This window comes from Hemitrygon akajei, unplaced genomic scaffold (assembly GCF_048418815.1).
Source record: "Hemitrygon akajei unplaced genomic scaffold, sHemAka1.3 Scf000049, whole genome shotgun sequence".
In the NCBI taxonomy this organism is placed as follows: Eukaryota; Metazoa; Chordata; class Chondrichthyes; order Myliobatiformes; family Dasyatidae; genus Hemitrygon; species Hemitrygon akajei.
This window is the reverse complement of record NW_027331935.1, coordinates 3,947,580-3,961,304: the sequence shown is the minus strand read 5'-3', so window position 1 is coordinate 3,961,304 and position 13,725 is coordinate 3,947,580. Positions and strand designations below refer to the sequence as shown.

The 13,725-nt window shown below is 46.6% G+C and overlaps 1 protein-coding gene across 1 annotated transcript; it reads left to right on the top strand.

Moving 5' to 3' along the window:
- Positions 1-5,707: 5,707 nt before the first annotated feature.
- LOC140721037 (uncharacterized) lies at positions 5,708-13,538 on the top strand. The gene is made up of 2 exons (XM_073035916.1): positions 5,708-5,739; positions 11,627-13,538. Exon 2 carries the CDS (start codon positions 12,026-12,028, stop codon positions 13,229-13,231), a length of 1,206 nt encoding a protein of 401 aa, XP_072892017.1. The 5' UTR covers positions 5,708-5,739; positions 11,627-12,025; the 3' UTR covers positions 13,232-13,538.
- Positions 13,539-13,725: the final 187 nt, after the last annotated feature.

Below are 13,725 nucleotides of genomic sequence, written 5' to 3'. Positions count from 1 at the left end.
ACAAATATAACGATCTCAGTGAACAAATCTGTCCCTGACACGTCACAAAACCTGATATGGGATAGGAAGGAGTCATCATTCAGTCATTGTAAGACATAAGATGTAGGGACAGAATTAGGTGATTCGATCCATCGAGTCTGCTCCACCACTCAACCATGGCAGAGATTTATTCCAACACCATATTCCTGCCTTCCTGCTGTAACTGTGAAGCGACTTAGCAATCATGAGTATATTAATCTCTGTCATAAATATACCCAAATGGCAGACTCAACCAACCTCTGTGGCAACAAATTCCACAAATCAGCCATCTTTTGGCTGAAGAAATTTTTCTCATCTCAGTTTTAAAGGGAAGTATCTTTACTCTGACACTGTGCTGTCAATCACAAACTTTCCATGTGCACTGTATCCAGGCTTTTCAGCATTCGGTAGGTTTACTTCACCACACATCCCTCCACTTCCCCCACCATCCCGCATCACCATTCATCCGGAGACTGTGGGCACACACCACGTGACCCTGCGTCACAAAGCGGAGGGCGGAGCATATCTGCGGCGCACAGCCTCACGTGACCTATTCGCGGGACGTCCGTTTCAATTCTGTGGAAATAGACAGCCTGGGCTCCTGGTTTGGATCGCTCAATGCAGATTCAGTGAAGCCGACACATTTCTGACGAGCCCAGATAGCTGGGTACTAAATGAGAAATTGGCCCTCGGTTCGGAGCTCACGGCCAATATCGGATCTCCCCACTCGGGATCGGACTCAATACTCACCGATGGGAAAGTGATATCTTCGGCCCGCAGACAGTGATCCCGACCCCCGGCTCCCCACCCAGGAGGCGGGAACCCTTTGCCGATCCCGGAGCAGATGTACTTCAGCGCTGTGAAAGCGAGCCTGTAGACTGTGAGCATGCGCGAAGTAATTGTTGCATCATCCGGAGGGCGGGGCCTCGGACACAGACGCCAAGATCCTGCCCATCTGCGGTTAAATGGGAGGGGCAGACGATATCACGTGACCGGTGGGGGTCTCCCACCCCCAGACAAAGATCCAGCTACCCCTCATTCTGTAAAGAAGCAAACTTGCCGTTCACATCGCCTCTCACCCTAAATGTGTCAGACATTTCAACCCGCAGGAAAATTATATCGTCTGTTCACTGTATCTACTCCTTTCGTAATCTTATAAATGTCCATCCAGTCTCACCCCAGTCTGCGCCGCTCTGGAGAAAACAACACAAGTTTGTCCAACCTCTCGTTATAGCTCATTGCGTCTACTCCAGGCAGTATCCAGGTAAAACTGTTCCACACCCTCTCCAAAGCCCCGACATCCTTCCGAGAATGGGGGCGCCCAGAACTATGAAATACTCCAGATGTGGTCTAACTAGTTTTATAAAGCTGTGTCACGAACTGTAACGTTTGAGAAACGAACCAGCAGCAATAGACTTCACACTGGAGTCTGGTTTTAATGTTAAACCATTTCTTTTTAGTATCTACTTACATTAACTTAACGAAATAAAGGAAAGGTAACAGTGTTTTGTGTAAATATAACTCCCAAACTATCGAGCCTGAGGCAACAAAGCTCAGAGTCTTGAGATGGTAAAGTAGGAAAGTTCAGTAATCCACGGAATAAATGATGGGAGAGAGATATTTGTGATCCAGGGTGAAACGTAGAGAAAAGGCCGTTACTTCAAAATAACCGTCAACGAAGATCTTATCCGTTGAATCCGTCCATATACGAGTTATCAGCGAAAGTGACCTGTCACAGGAATACCGTCTACCGGGGTTGCCACACAACATACCCTGGCAATGGTTAACACAAGCGGTCCCCCAAGATATTCCACAATCCACTCCTATGGATTATACGAAGTGACAGCCACACACATTCGTTGTGGTTCCCTGTACCGATGATCAACCCACTCTTGTGGCACAGGAGAGTTTCAAGCCTCAGCTGCAACAAACTGAAGTGATCAGCTTTTCCTCTCTCTCTCTCTCTCTCTCTCTCTCTCTCTCTCTCTCTCTCTCTCTCTCTCCCTCTCTCTCTCTGTCTCTCTGTCTCTCTCTCTCTCTCTCTCTCTCTCTCTCTCTCTCTCTCTCTCTCTCTCTCTCTCTCTCTCTCTCTCTCATGATTAATCCACAGTTAGCGCTGTCAGCCTGTGACTGACGTCATAGTCCCGCCTCCTCACACCGGCGCTCTTAAAGAAACAGTCACAGTACGACCGCAAACTCCTAACGACCGCAACACAACTTCCCGACTTTTGAACTCACTGCTTCAACTAATAAAGAAAACCATGCCATTTGCCTTCTTAACCACCCGATCAATCTGTGCAGTCTCTTTCAGGGAGCGATGAACTTGGAGTCTGAGATCCCTCTGATCATCAGCACTGTTCAGGGTTTTGCATTTAACAGTGTACTGTCTCGTACATTCGACCTACCGAGCTGCCAAGATGATCATCACTGATCAAATCTCACTGAGATTTCTCAGGTCCTGTTGAATTTATTGCCAAGTGCGCAAGTACGGGAAGGTACAGGTACAGAGTAACACTGACTTGTGACAGCATCACAGGCAAGTGCATTCGGATAACACACGGAACACAGGTTATACGATTCTCTGTCAGTAACAATCTATAAATATGCTTTATGTCATTAACTGTATATCACATACATTGTGTCATGATCAATATTAAAATGTGCAATAACGGACTTGGAAATGTTGAATTTGGTCCCTGTTTCCATTCCTCCTGTAATCCACAACCAGCTCCTTTGTTTTTGACACAATGAGGGAGAGGTTGTTTTCTTGACACCACTGTGTCGAGGTGATGACTTCTTCTCTGTCGGCTGTCTCGTTATTATTTGAGATTAGGTCAATCAATGTAGTGTCAGCAAATTTAATTATCAGATTGGAGCTGTGAGGGGTGACACAAGTCATGGTGCACAGAGTAAAGGAGGGGGCCAAGGAGACAACCTTGTGGGGTATGTGTGCTGAGGGTCAGAGAGACAGAGGTGAGGGAGCCCACTCTTACCAACTGCCGGCGATCTGACAGGAATTCCAGGATCCAGCTAGACAAGGCAGGGTGAAGGCCGAGGTCTCTGAGCTTCTTGTCGATACTTCACGCCTTCGTATGGCTACAGCTCTGCCTATGACTGCAAGGAACTGCAGAGAACTTTGGAGAAGAGAGAACAGAGAACATCAGAGAAACAAGCCTCCCCTCCATGGACTCTCCCTACACTTCCCCTGCCTCGGAAAAGCAGGCCATGTACTCAGATACCCACAACTTGGACATTCTTGCTGCAAATACAGCTCCCATCGGAGACGAGATACAAAAGCCTTAAGGCGCGAACCAGGTTTAAGGAGGGCATTCCGTCCGCGGCTATAAGCCAGATCAATGGTCTTTAGTCCGATAAAATGGACTGGACCTCGCAATGTAACTCGATGTGACCCTGTACCATATGTCTATCTACACTGCACTTTCTCATTCAGTGTCCAAAACCATGTATCTGTAGGCCTATCAGCTGACCCACTATGTATCTCATCAGCCGTCCATCAAATAACACCGCCCTCGGTCACCATGGCGACCCATGAGCTGCTCGTTGCTCTTTCTCTGTAAAAAACTCACAAGCAGGCAGTGTCCTTGTATATTCAAAACAAGCTTGCAGAGAAACCATAACTCACTCTCTCCCCCCTCTCTCTCTCTGCCCCCCTCTCTCTCTCTCTCTCTCTCTCTCTCTCTCTCTCTCTCTCTCTCTCTCTCTCTCTCTCCTCCCTCCCCCCCCCCCTTAATAACAATGTGTCCGGTTTTGAACAACAACTCTCTCTCACTTTTCGAAAACACAGTTCATAGGGGTGATTCAGGACCCCGTCACACATAATAATCAGAAAGTCTCTAGTCGCAGCCGTGTAAATTAAATGTGATCTCAGTAGGTGTGTGGCGCATGCTCAGAATGCGAAGGAGACAGCCAAACTGAGCCAGGTCACAGACTGATGAAGGGGAGGAATGATCCATTTTGATACAGACGGAAGCAGACTGTTTGATATTGTGCCTGATGCCGGAACTGTGGCCAGTTAGAAGATGAAGTCTTGTTCCTCCAAATTGTTTTGAGCTGTGACAGTATTTTTATCAGAAGACACCATGGAGACTAAAATTATCTGAGTTGAAATGTTGTCCTTCTCCCACTGACGTGCTTTGTAATGTTTTAACAGTGTAGAAAAGTCAAAGGATTTGTGCATGGGAATCACAAACACAACAGCTCGTTAGTTCCGCTGTATCTGTCAGCGTTGACAGCAGTGAGATATCATTGACTGGCTCTCATTTTGGGAGGGATTCAATCGGCCATCGCAGATACACCAACAGCTTCGCACCCGGAAGCGACCGTTCACCTGCTCCGTGTGTGTGAAGAGACTCATTCAGTTAACCCACCTTGTGATGCTCCGGTGAGTTCACAGTACATAGAGGCCACATTTCTGTCCGGAGTAAGCAAAGAGTTTTACTCAATCATCCCAGCTGCGGCAACACCAGCAACTTCACATCAGGGAGGAAGTTCAAATCAGCTCCGTGTTAAATGTTTAACCTTCACGGTGACTGAAGGCAGCTGCAGGTTCATGAGGGACGGTTACTGTCTTATCCGTTGATTCGTTCCGAAATTCACTTCGAAATATCACCAGGTGACAGTGACAGGAATATCGTCTTCAAGTGGTTACCATAGAACACCCCGATTCCAGGTAAGGGCCAACAAAAGTGATACCACAGGATACTCCAGCAAATTCTGACAAATGGATTATACGAAGTGACAGTCACACATATCCGTTGTGCACGGCGTGCCGATGATCAACCCGATTTTCTGGGCATGGAAGAGTTCCAACCCATAGCAGTGACAAGCTGAAGTTCCAACAGCTTCTCCTTCTCCCTCTCCCTCTAAGTCTTCCACAGCTTGTATCTGACGTCACAGTCCCGCCTCACTCAGGCACTTAAAGGGACACTCACAGTAAATGAACCTGCGGTCTCGCAACACAATGCACCTCTAACGTCTGGTAGTAGACTCGCCAGTGAATCTTCCATCGTGCAGAGTCAGAAACCAAAGAGTTACCAGCCTGAGTCAGGGCTTTGGGGCTCCAGATAGAGATGGGGCCTGGAGTTCACGAGGAGGAGGAGGAATCAAACCAGCAGGCTATGGCTACAAAACAAAGATCGGAAACATTTGGAAACAGGTTGTCCGGAAAAAGGTGGTTAATTTCTGCAAAATACTGGTGGAAATCAACAGATCAGGCAGCAAATGTGGAGAGGAATAAATAGACAACGTTTAGGCCGACTCCCTTCAGCATGTCTAGACTGTGTACTCCTCTGCTTAGCTGCTGCCTGAACTGCAGAGTTTCTCCTGCAATTTGTATGTGTGCGTCTCTGGTTTTCCAGCAAAAGCAAAATCTCTTGTGTTTTCAATCTGCATTTGTAAGAAGGATCTACTTTCGCATTAGACACTGGGAAGGGTTGCTGATATTAAGTGCATTGTTTATGGTAGCTGTTTTCTGCGTTAAGAGAGCTGCTGAGTTTTCTACACAAAAACAAAACTGAGGTATGGACATGGAACCGGTGCTTGCAGAAACTTTTAATGGCACCGCGATTACCCAGAATGTTCTGCGTTTCAATTTTCGCTATCGCTGAAGCACCGACCGAACGCGCAGGCGTCAGGGATGCGGATGGTTTCAAATATCGCGCATGCGCGCAGTACAGAAAGGCCTCCAGGAATCGGCTCCAGGTAAGAGATGGTTTGCGCTGGTTTTTTCAACACCGAATTCGGGGTAATTGCTGTGACGTTCGGACACCGTGCCCTGAAATCCCGGGATAGTCCTGTTCTCGTCCCCCTCTCTCTCAGCCTCACGATCCGTACACGGACCCCGGGGAGCTTCCGGCTGATGACGGAATGGGAACCGATAGATCTCTCAGACAGAGCTGAGCTCCAGCTATCTAAATGCAAGGATTGGGAACTCGGAGAAAGGGAACAACATCTTATACACCACCAGTTGAGAAAATCACCTTTGTTTTACCTACAATCACAAACCAGAGAAAATGTGCAGAAATTGAAAATCCAAGCAACACACACAAAATGCTGGAGGAACTCAGCATTAGTACTCTTTTCCATAGATGCTGCCTGGCCTGCTGAGTTCCTCCGGTATTTTATGTGTGTTGCTTGTTCTACCTCCTCTTCTTCTGGATTTTTCTACCCGTGAGAACGTGTTTTGACCCATTCTCTCTGGGTACATAATGATATCAAACACCTTTGCCCCGGGCATCAAGTAGCTTTCACATCACAGATGTGCCAGACTCCAGTGAGACAGACTAGTGCCCTTCCCTTCACATTCATTGGCATTGCTGTCAGTGAGTTCGCCACCGTCAGGTGGAGGGTTCAGGGGAAATATTTGTGTCCAATACAGAAATTGTGTTACCTTTGTGTATTGTGGCGATGCAGAAGTTGCTGGAGAATTTGCAAGTAGGAGTAAGTGCAGTAATATTTGGAAATCTGACTTTTTAAAGCATCATTTAGCAAGCAAATCAGACATGGATGGTGTGAAAAAGCTGGAGTGAGAAAATCCTTCATAACCCACTACAGGCCTGCTACATAGGTTGTGTGAGAGTGCAGATGAACTTGATCAAACCCAAAGGATATCAAAGTTCTTATTAACAGTGATTACAGTCCAACAGTCCACTCTCTCAACCCCAGATCCATTGATGTCAATAGGGGTTAGCCTGTCTCCATTCCTTCTGTCGTCCACAACCAGTTCCCTTGTTTTTGTGACTTTGAGCGAGAGTTTGTTTTCTTGACACCAGTCAGATGTTGTTCAGACCTCAGATAGAGTCAGCAATCAAATGGTTGAGCACGGTGTGATGAATGTGCTGAGCTGTGTATATCACAATGCAAGAAGCATCGTAGGAAAGCCAGATGAGCTCAGGACAGGGAATTATGATATTGTAGCCATTACTGGGACTTGGTTGCACGTAAGAGTCTGAGGGATTTAAAGTAACAAATGTGTGGAGAGATTGCAGACTGTGCCAAGAAATAAATGTTGATATGGTAAGCGATTTTAACTTTCTAAATATTGACTGTGTCTCCCATACTGTAAAAGGAATAGCTGGGGTAGAATTTGTCAAATGTGTCCTTATTCAGTCCATAGAATTCCTGAAGTAGAAGTGTGCAATATGCTATTAGGAAATGATCCAGGGCTAGTGACAGAAATTAGTGTATGGGACCACTTTGTATCTAGTGATCATAATGCCATGAGATTGTAAGTAAATATGGAAAAAGAGAGGTCTGGAACAGAGGCTGGGGTTCTAAATTGGAGACAGGACAATTTGGATGTTATCAGAAAGGATCTGAGAAGTGTGGACTGGGTCAGGATGTTTTCTGTCGAAGGAGTACTTGGGAAATGGGCGTCCTTCAGCAGTGGAATTCTGAATCTGTGGAGTTTGTATGAGCTTGCCAAGTTAAAAGTTGAAAGCGAACTGGTGCAGGGAACATTGGTTTTCAGACAGACAGACAGACATACTTTTTTGATCCCAAGGGAAATTGGGTTTCATTACAGTTGCACCAACCGAGAATAGTGAAGAAATATAGCAAAATAAAGCCATAAATAATTAAATAATAATAAGTAAATTATGCCAAGTGAAAATAAGTCTAGGACCAGGCTATTGGCTCAGGGTGTCTGACAGTCCGAGGGAGGAGTTGTAAAGTTTGATGGCCACTGGCAGGAATGACTTCCCATGATGCTCAGTGTTGCATCTCGGTGGAATGAGTCTCTGGATGAATGTACTCCTGTGCCTAACCAGTACATTATGGAGTGGATGGGAGACATTGTCCAAGATGGCATGCAACTTGGACAGCATCCTCCTTTCAGACACCAACGTCAGAGAGTCCAGTTCCACCCCCACAGCATCACTGGCCTTACAATTGAGTTTGTTGATTCTGTTGGTGTCAGCTACCCTCAGCCTGCTCCCTCCACTTCTTCATCCAGGTCATTTATAAAAATCAAAGAGTAAGGGTCCAAACAGATACCTGAGGCACTCCACTGGTCACCGACCTCCATGCAGAATATGACCCGTCTACAACCACTTGTGTGATTCATTGAAACATCCAATCCTTTGGTACCTCCCCCTGTCACCAAGCATGATTTAATTATCTGCTCGGAACCCCGATAATTTCTGCACTTGTCTCACGCAGGATCCAAGGGAGCACCTTGTCATGCCCTGGAGATTTATCCACCCGCATCAGCCTCAGGATAACAAACATCTCCGCTTCTTTAATCTGTACAGGGTCCACGATTTTAATGCAGCTTTTCCACTCTCACATAGATCCTGTGTCCATCTCCTGAGTAATTGAGATGATAAAAGTATTTAAGATCTCCCCCGTCTGCTTTGGTTCCACACGTGGATTGCCATTCTGGTCTTGCGGAGGACCAACTTTGCTCTTAAATTCTTCAATTCTTTTGCTCTTAATCTATCTCTAGAATCCCTGAAGATTATCCTTCATCTTTTCTGTGAGGGCAACCTCATTCATGCCTTCTTTTAGCAATCCTGATTTATTTCTTATGTCAAACAACACACACAAAATGCTGGTGGAACACAGCTGGCCAGGCAGCATCTATAGGGAGAAGCGCTGTCGACGTTTCGGGCCGAGACACTTTGTCAGGACTTTCTTATGTGTTCTCTTGCATTCCTTAAACTCCGTTAGAACCTACTTGCTATCCCTGTTAGTGCTTCACCAGGGTCACAATATCTCTTGAAAACCAAGGTTCCCTACAGTTTCTATCTTTGCCTTTTATTCTGACACGTTGTACTTTCAAAAGTTTGCTTTGAAGGCCTCCCATTTACCAAGCACACCTTTGCCATAAAGCAGCCTGTCCCAGTCCACAGTTGCCAGATCCTGGAGTCATAATTCCAGGTGTTGTTCCGTGCCGTGAACACATCTGCCTTTCCTACGCAGCTCCTTGTATTGAAATATACAGGGCTCAGCATATTCACTGCACCATGCTGAACTTTTTCATTCCTGACTTTGTCTGAGGTCTGAACAACATCTGTCTCCAAAACACCTCCACTATCTGTTATGCTATTCAGGCTCCCATTTAGTTTAGTTTGCATCTTTAGTTTAACACCCACCCACCCCCACCTCCCACCATGCAGCTCTATCACCCCTTTGGCTTTCATCTCCCAGATCAATAAAAAGGAGGTGCATACCAGGTTCAGGCAAATAGGAACAAATGGGGTACTTATGAGATACAGGAAATTCAAGTGAACACTGATGAAAGAAGGCATGAGGTTGCCCAGTATACAAGGCAAAGGAGAATCCTCAGAGATTCTGCAGATATGTTAAGAGCAAAAAGATTCCAAGGGGAAAAAATTAATCCTGTGGAAGATCAGAATGGTAATACATATGAGGGAACAAAATAGATGAGGGACATTTGTTTTTACACAGGAAACAGACACAGGGTCTATAGAAGTGAGGCAAAGCAGCATCAACTTCATGGACACTGTACAGATTACAGAGGTGGAGGTGTTTGTTGTCCTGAGGCAAATTAGCGTGGATAAATCCCCAGGGCCTGACAGGTTGTTCCCTGGGACCCTGGGGAAGACGTGTAGAAATTGTCGGGGCACAAGCACAGATATTTAAATTATCCTTAGTGACAGGTGAGGTACTGGAGGATTGGAGGATAGGCAGCATGGCATTGTGCATAGTAGGTCATGTCTAACCAATCTTATAGAGTCTCTTGAGGAAGTTATCAGGAAAGTGGATGAAGGCAAGGCAATGGATGTTGTCTACATGGACTTAAACAAGGCACTTGACAAAGTCTCATATGGGAGGTTGGTCAAGAAGGTTCAGTCACTCAGCATTCAAGATGAGATAGTAAACTGGACAAGACACTGGCTTTGGGAGAAGCCAGAGTGTGGTAGCAGATGGTTGCCTCTCTGACTGGAGGCCTGTGACTCATGGTTACCACAGGGATCAGTGCTGGATCTGTTGTTGTTTGTCTTCTATATCAGTAATCTCGATGTGAACATGGTTAGCTGGATCAGCAAATTTGTGGATGACCCTAAGATTGGGGGTGTAGTGGACAGCGAGGAAGACTATCATGGCTTGCAGTGTGAACTGGACCAGCTGGAAAAATGGGTTGAGAAACAGAAAATGGAATTTAATGCAGACAAGTGTGAGGTGTTACACTTTGGTAGGACCTACCAGTGTAGGTCTTACACAGTGACTGGTCGGGCATGGAGGAGTGTTGTAGAGGAAAGGAATCTGGGAATACAGGTCAATATTTCACTGAAAGTGGTGTCACAGTTCGATAGGGATGGAAAGAAAGATTTTGGCACATTGGCCTTCATGAACCAAAGTGGTGAGTACAGGATATGGATGATATGTTGACTTTGTACAAGACATTGGTGAGGCCTAATTTGGAGTATTGTGTGCAATTTTGGTCACCAACCTACAGGAAAGATTTAAAAGAGGTTGAAAGAGTTCAGAGAAAATTCAGAACGATGTTGCCGGGTCTAGAGGACTTGGGTCCTTACGATTGAACAGGTCAGGACGTTATTCCTTGGAACACAGAAGATTGAGGGGAGATTTGATGGAGGTATACCAAAATTATGAGGGGTATAGATAGGGTAAATGCAAGCTGGCTTTTACCACTGAGGTGGGCTGGGACTACAACCAGAGGCCATGGGTTAAGGGTGAAAGGTGAAATGTTAAGGGGAACATGAGGGGAAACATCTTCATACAACAGTCATCCAGGCGTGGAATGAGAAGCCAGCACAAGTGGTGCATGCGAGCATGATTTCAACATTGAAAAGGTTCAGATAGGTAACTGTATGGTACGGGTTTGGGATAGACAGTTTAAATAGTTCAAAGAAAGTAGATGGGCCAGAGATGGACTGTTGTACTTTTTCATGACTGTGACAAGAACCTTAAAATACAGCTGTGCAAACCAACCATGCATCTGAGGAGGAGATATTTAAGGAAAGGTAGTCGCATCGCGGACGATTTCCCTCCTTGCCTCTCTGACGTAGTGGGGAGCCCCGTACGAGGCAAGTTACAACAATGGTTTGCTATTGACTTCTGCTGGCTGATTTTCCAAAGGGATCACCAGCTCGTAACCCAGCACGGATGGAAAGCGTGCAGGGGAGCCGGCTGGGTTCGAACTCGGGACCTTTCGTCCCGAGATCCAGCACTGATGCCACTACACCACCAGCCAGGTCAGGAGATATTTACAAAGCATTAAAACAGCACATAAATGAAAACCCTAGCTGCATGTCAACAAAGGCTATTTGCGTGAGAGTGTTTCAGTTACTGTGGGGCCAGGCACCCATGCAGCTCAAGGGGAACAGGGAATAATACCAATGGAGAGAGTCAAACTGAGCCAGGTCACAGATTGGTGATGGCAGAAATGCCCCATTCTTATAGAGAGACGAAGAGCATCAGAGAGTTTGAGGGTCATTCTAGATACCAGCACTGTGCCCAGTTATAAGATCATTTCTCTCTCCAACTTGGGATGAACCTCACTGTCACAGTAATGTCAGATCACACCAAGACAACTCCAGTGATCTCATCTGAAAGTAAAGTTGTCCTTCGCCCACTGATGGATTTTTAAATCTCTTTACAGGTTTAATATGACAAGGAATTTGTCTATGGGAATCTCGAACACAACATGCCAGTTTTGCTGTCTCTGTCTAGATATTTAAGAAGAGGAGCAAGGGATTCAATCGATCATCTTTCCTGCTCAGACTGTGGGGAGTCAGTCATCCTACCGACTGGCACGCCCGTCATTTTACACAGGGGGTTACCCATTCATCTACTCAGACAGTGGGAATGGATTCACTTGGTCATCTCAACTGAAGTTACATCAGCAAGTTCACACTGGGCAAGGCCATTCATCTGTTCTGTGTGTGAGAAAGGATTCATTTGGTCATCCCACCTGTGGACACACCAGTCAGTTCACACTGGACAGAGGCTGGTCATCTGCTGAATTTGTGGGGAAGGATTTACTCGGTCATCTGTCCTAATGGCTCACCAGCGAGATCACACCGGGGAGCAATCATTCTCCTGCTCAGAGTGTGGGGAGGGATTCACTCGGTCATCTAAACTGATGGTTCATCAGCGAGTTCACACTGGAGAGAGGCCGTTCACCTGCTCAGACTGTGGGAAGAGATTCACTCGGTCATTTCACCTACTGAGACACCAGTCAGTTCACACCGGGGAGAGGCCGTTCACCTGCTCAGACTGTGGAAAGGGATTCAGTCGGTCATCCCACCTACAGAGACACCAGTCAGTTCACACTGGGGAGAGGCCATTCACCTGCTCAGATTGTGGGAAGGGATTCACTCAGTCATCCGAACTACTGGTACACCAGTTAGTTCACACTGGGGAGAGGCCATTCACCTGCTCAGAATGTGGGAAGGGATTCACTCGGTCATCTGATCTACAAAAACACCAGTCAATTCACACTGGGGAGAGGCCGTTCACCTGCTGTGAATGTGGGAAGGGATTCACTCGATCATCTGATCTGCTGGCACACCAGCGAATTCACACCGGGGAGAGGCCGTTCACCTGCTCAAACTGTGGGAAGGGATTCACTCGGTCATCTAATCTGCTGGCACACCAGCGAGTTCACACTGGGGAGAGGCCATTCACCTGTGGTGACTGTGGGAAGGGATTCACACTATCATCTCATCTACAGAGACACGAGCGAGTTCACACTGGGGAGAGGCCATTCATCTGCTCAGAGTGTGGAAAGGGATTCACGCAGACATCCACACTAATGGCTCACCAGCGAATTCACACTGGGGAGTTTCCATTCACCTGCTCAGACTGTGGGAAGGGATTCACTTGGTCATCTGATCTACAAAAACACGAGCGAGTTCACACTGGGGAGAGGCCATTCACCTGCTGTGAATGTGGGAAGAGATTCACTCGGTCATCTTATCTGCTGGCACACCAGCAACTTCACACTGGGGAGAGGCCGTTCACTTGCTTAGAATGTGGGAAGGGATTCACTCGGTCATCCACCCTACAGAGACACCAGTCAGTTCACACTGGGGAGAGGCCGTTCACCTGTGGTGAATGTGGGAAGGGATTCACACGATTATCTCTTCTACAGAGACACCAGCGAGTTCACACTGGGGAGAAGCCGTTCACCTGCTCAGAATGTGGGAAAGGATTCACTCGGTCATCCACCCTGCTGAGACACCAGTCAGTTCACATTGGGTAGAGTCCGTTCACCTGCTGTGAATGTGGGAAGGGGTTCACTCAGTAACCTAACGTTATGACACACTACCGGGTTCACACTGGGTAGAAAGTTTCAATGAGCTGCATGCAGGATGTTTGTCCATCACTGTTGCAGAATGCAATTTCGAGAGTGACTGTCGGTGCTGAACTCTACAATTATTGCTGCTGCTCACCACACCCAGTTCTGCACCCTGGGCATGGGAGGAGTTTCTTCTGCTGCATATTCACCTTTAATGTGACTGGACTTTAATATTCTGGACCTGAGACAAATAAATCAGTTCTATTTTAAACTCTGTCTCCGGTACTTTGTGAATTTATACCACACCTAGGTTACAGTAGATAGTTGATTGAGGCCGGCTGGACCCTACCAGTAATTCAGTTCCATGACAGTCCTTTTAAATGCTCCCCGTGCCCTCTCTCTTTCCCTGTGGTGATGGATTCCAAACAGTCACCACTCTGCAGGTGAATTTTACTGCA

Bases quoted from the DNA above. Each gene is read 5' to 3' on its own strand.
- LOC140721037 (XM_073035916.1), top strand. From the start codon at position 12,026: ATGGCTCACCAGCGAGATCACACCGGGGAGCAATCATTCTCCTGCTCA.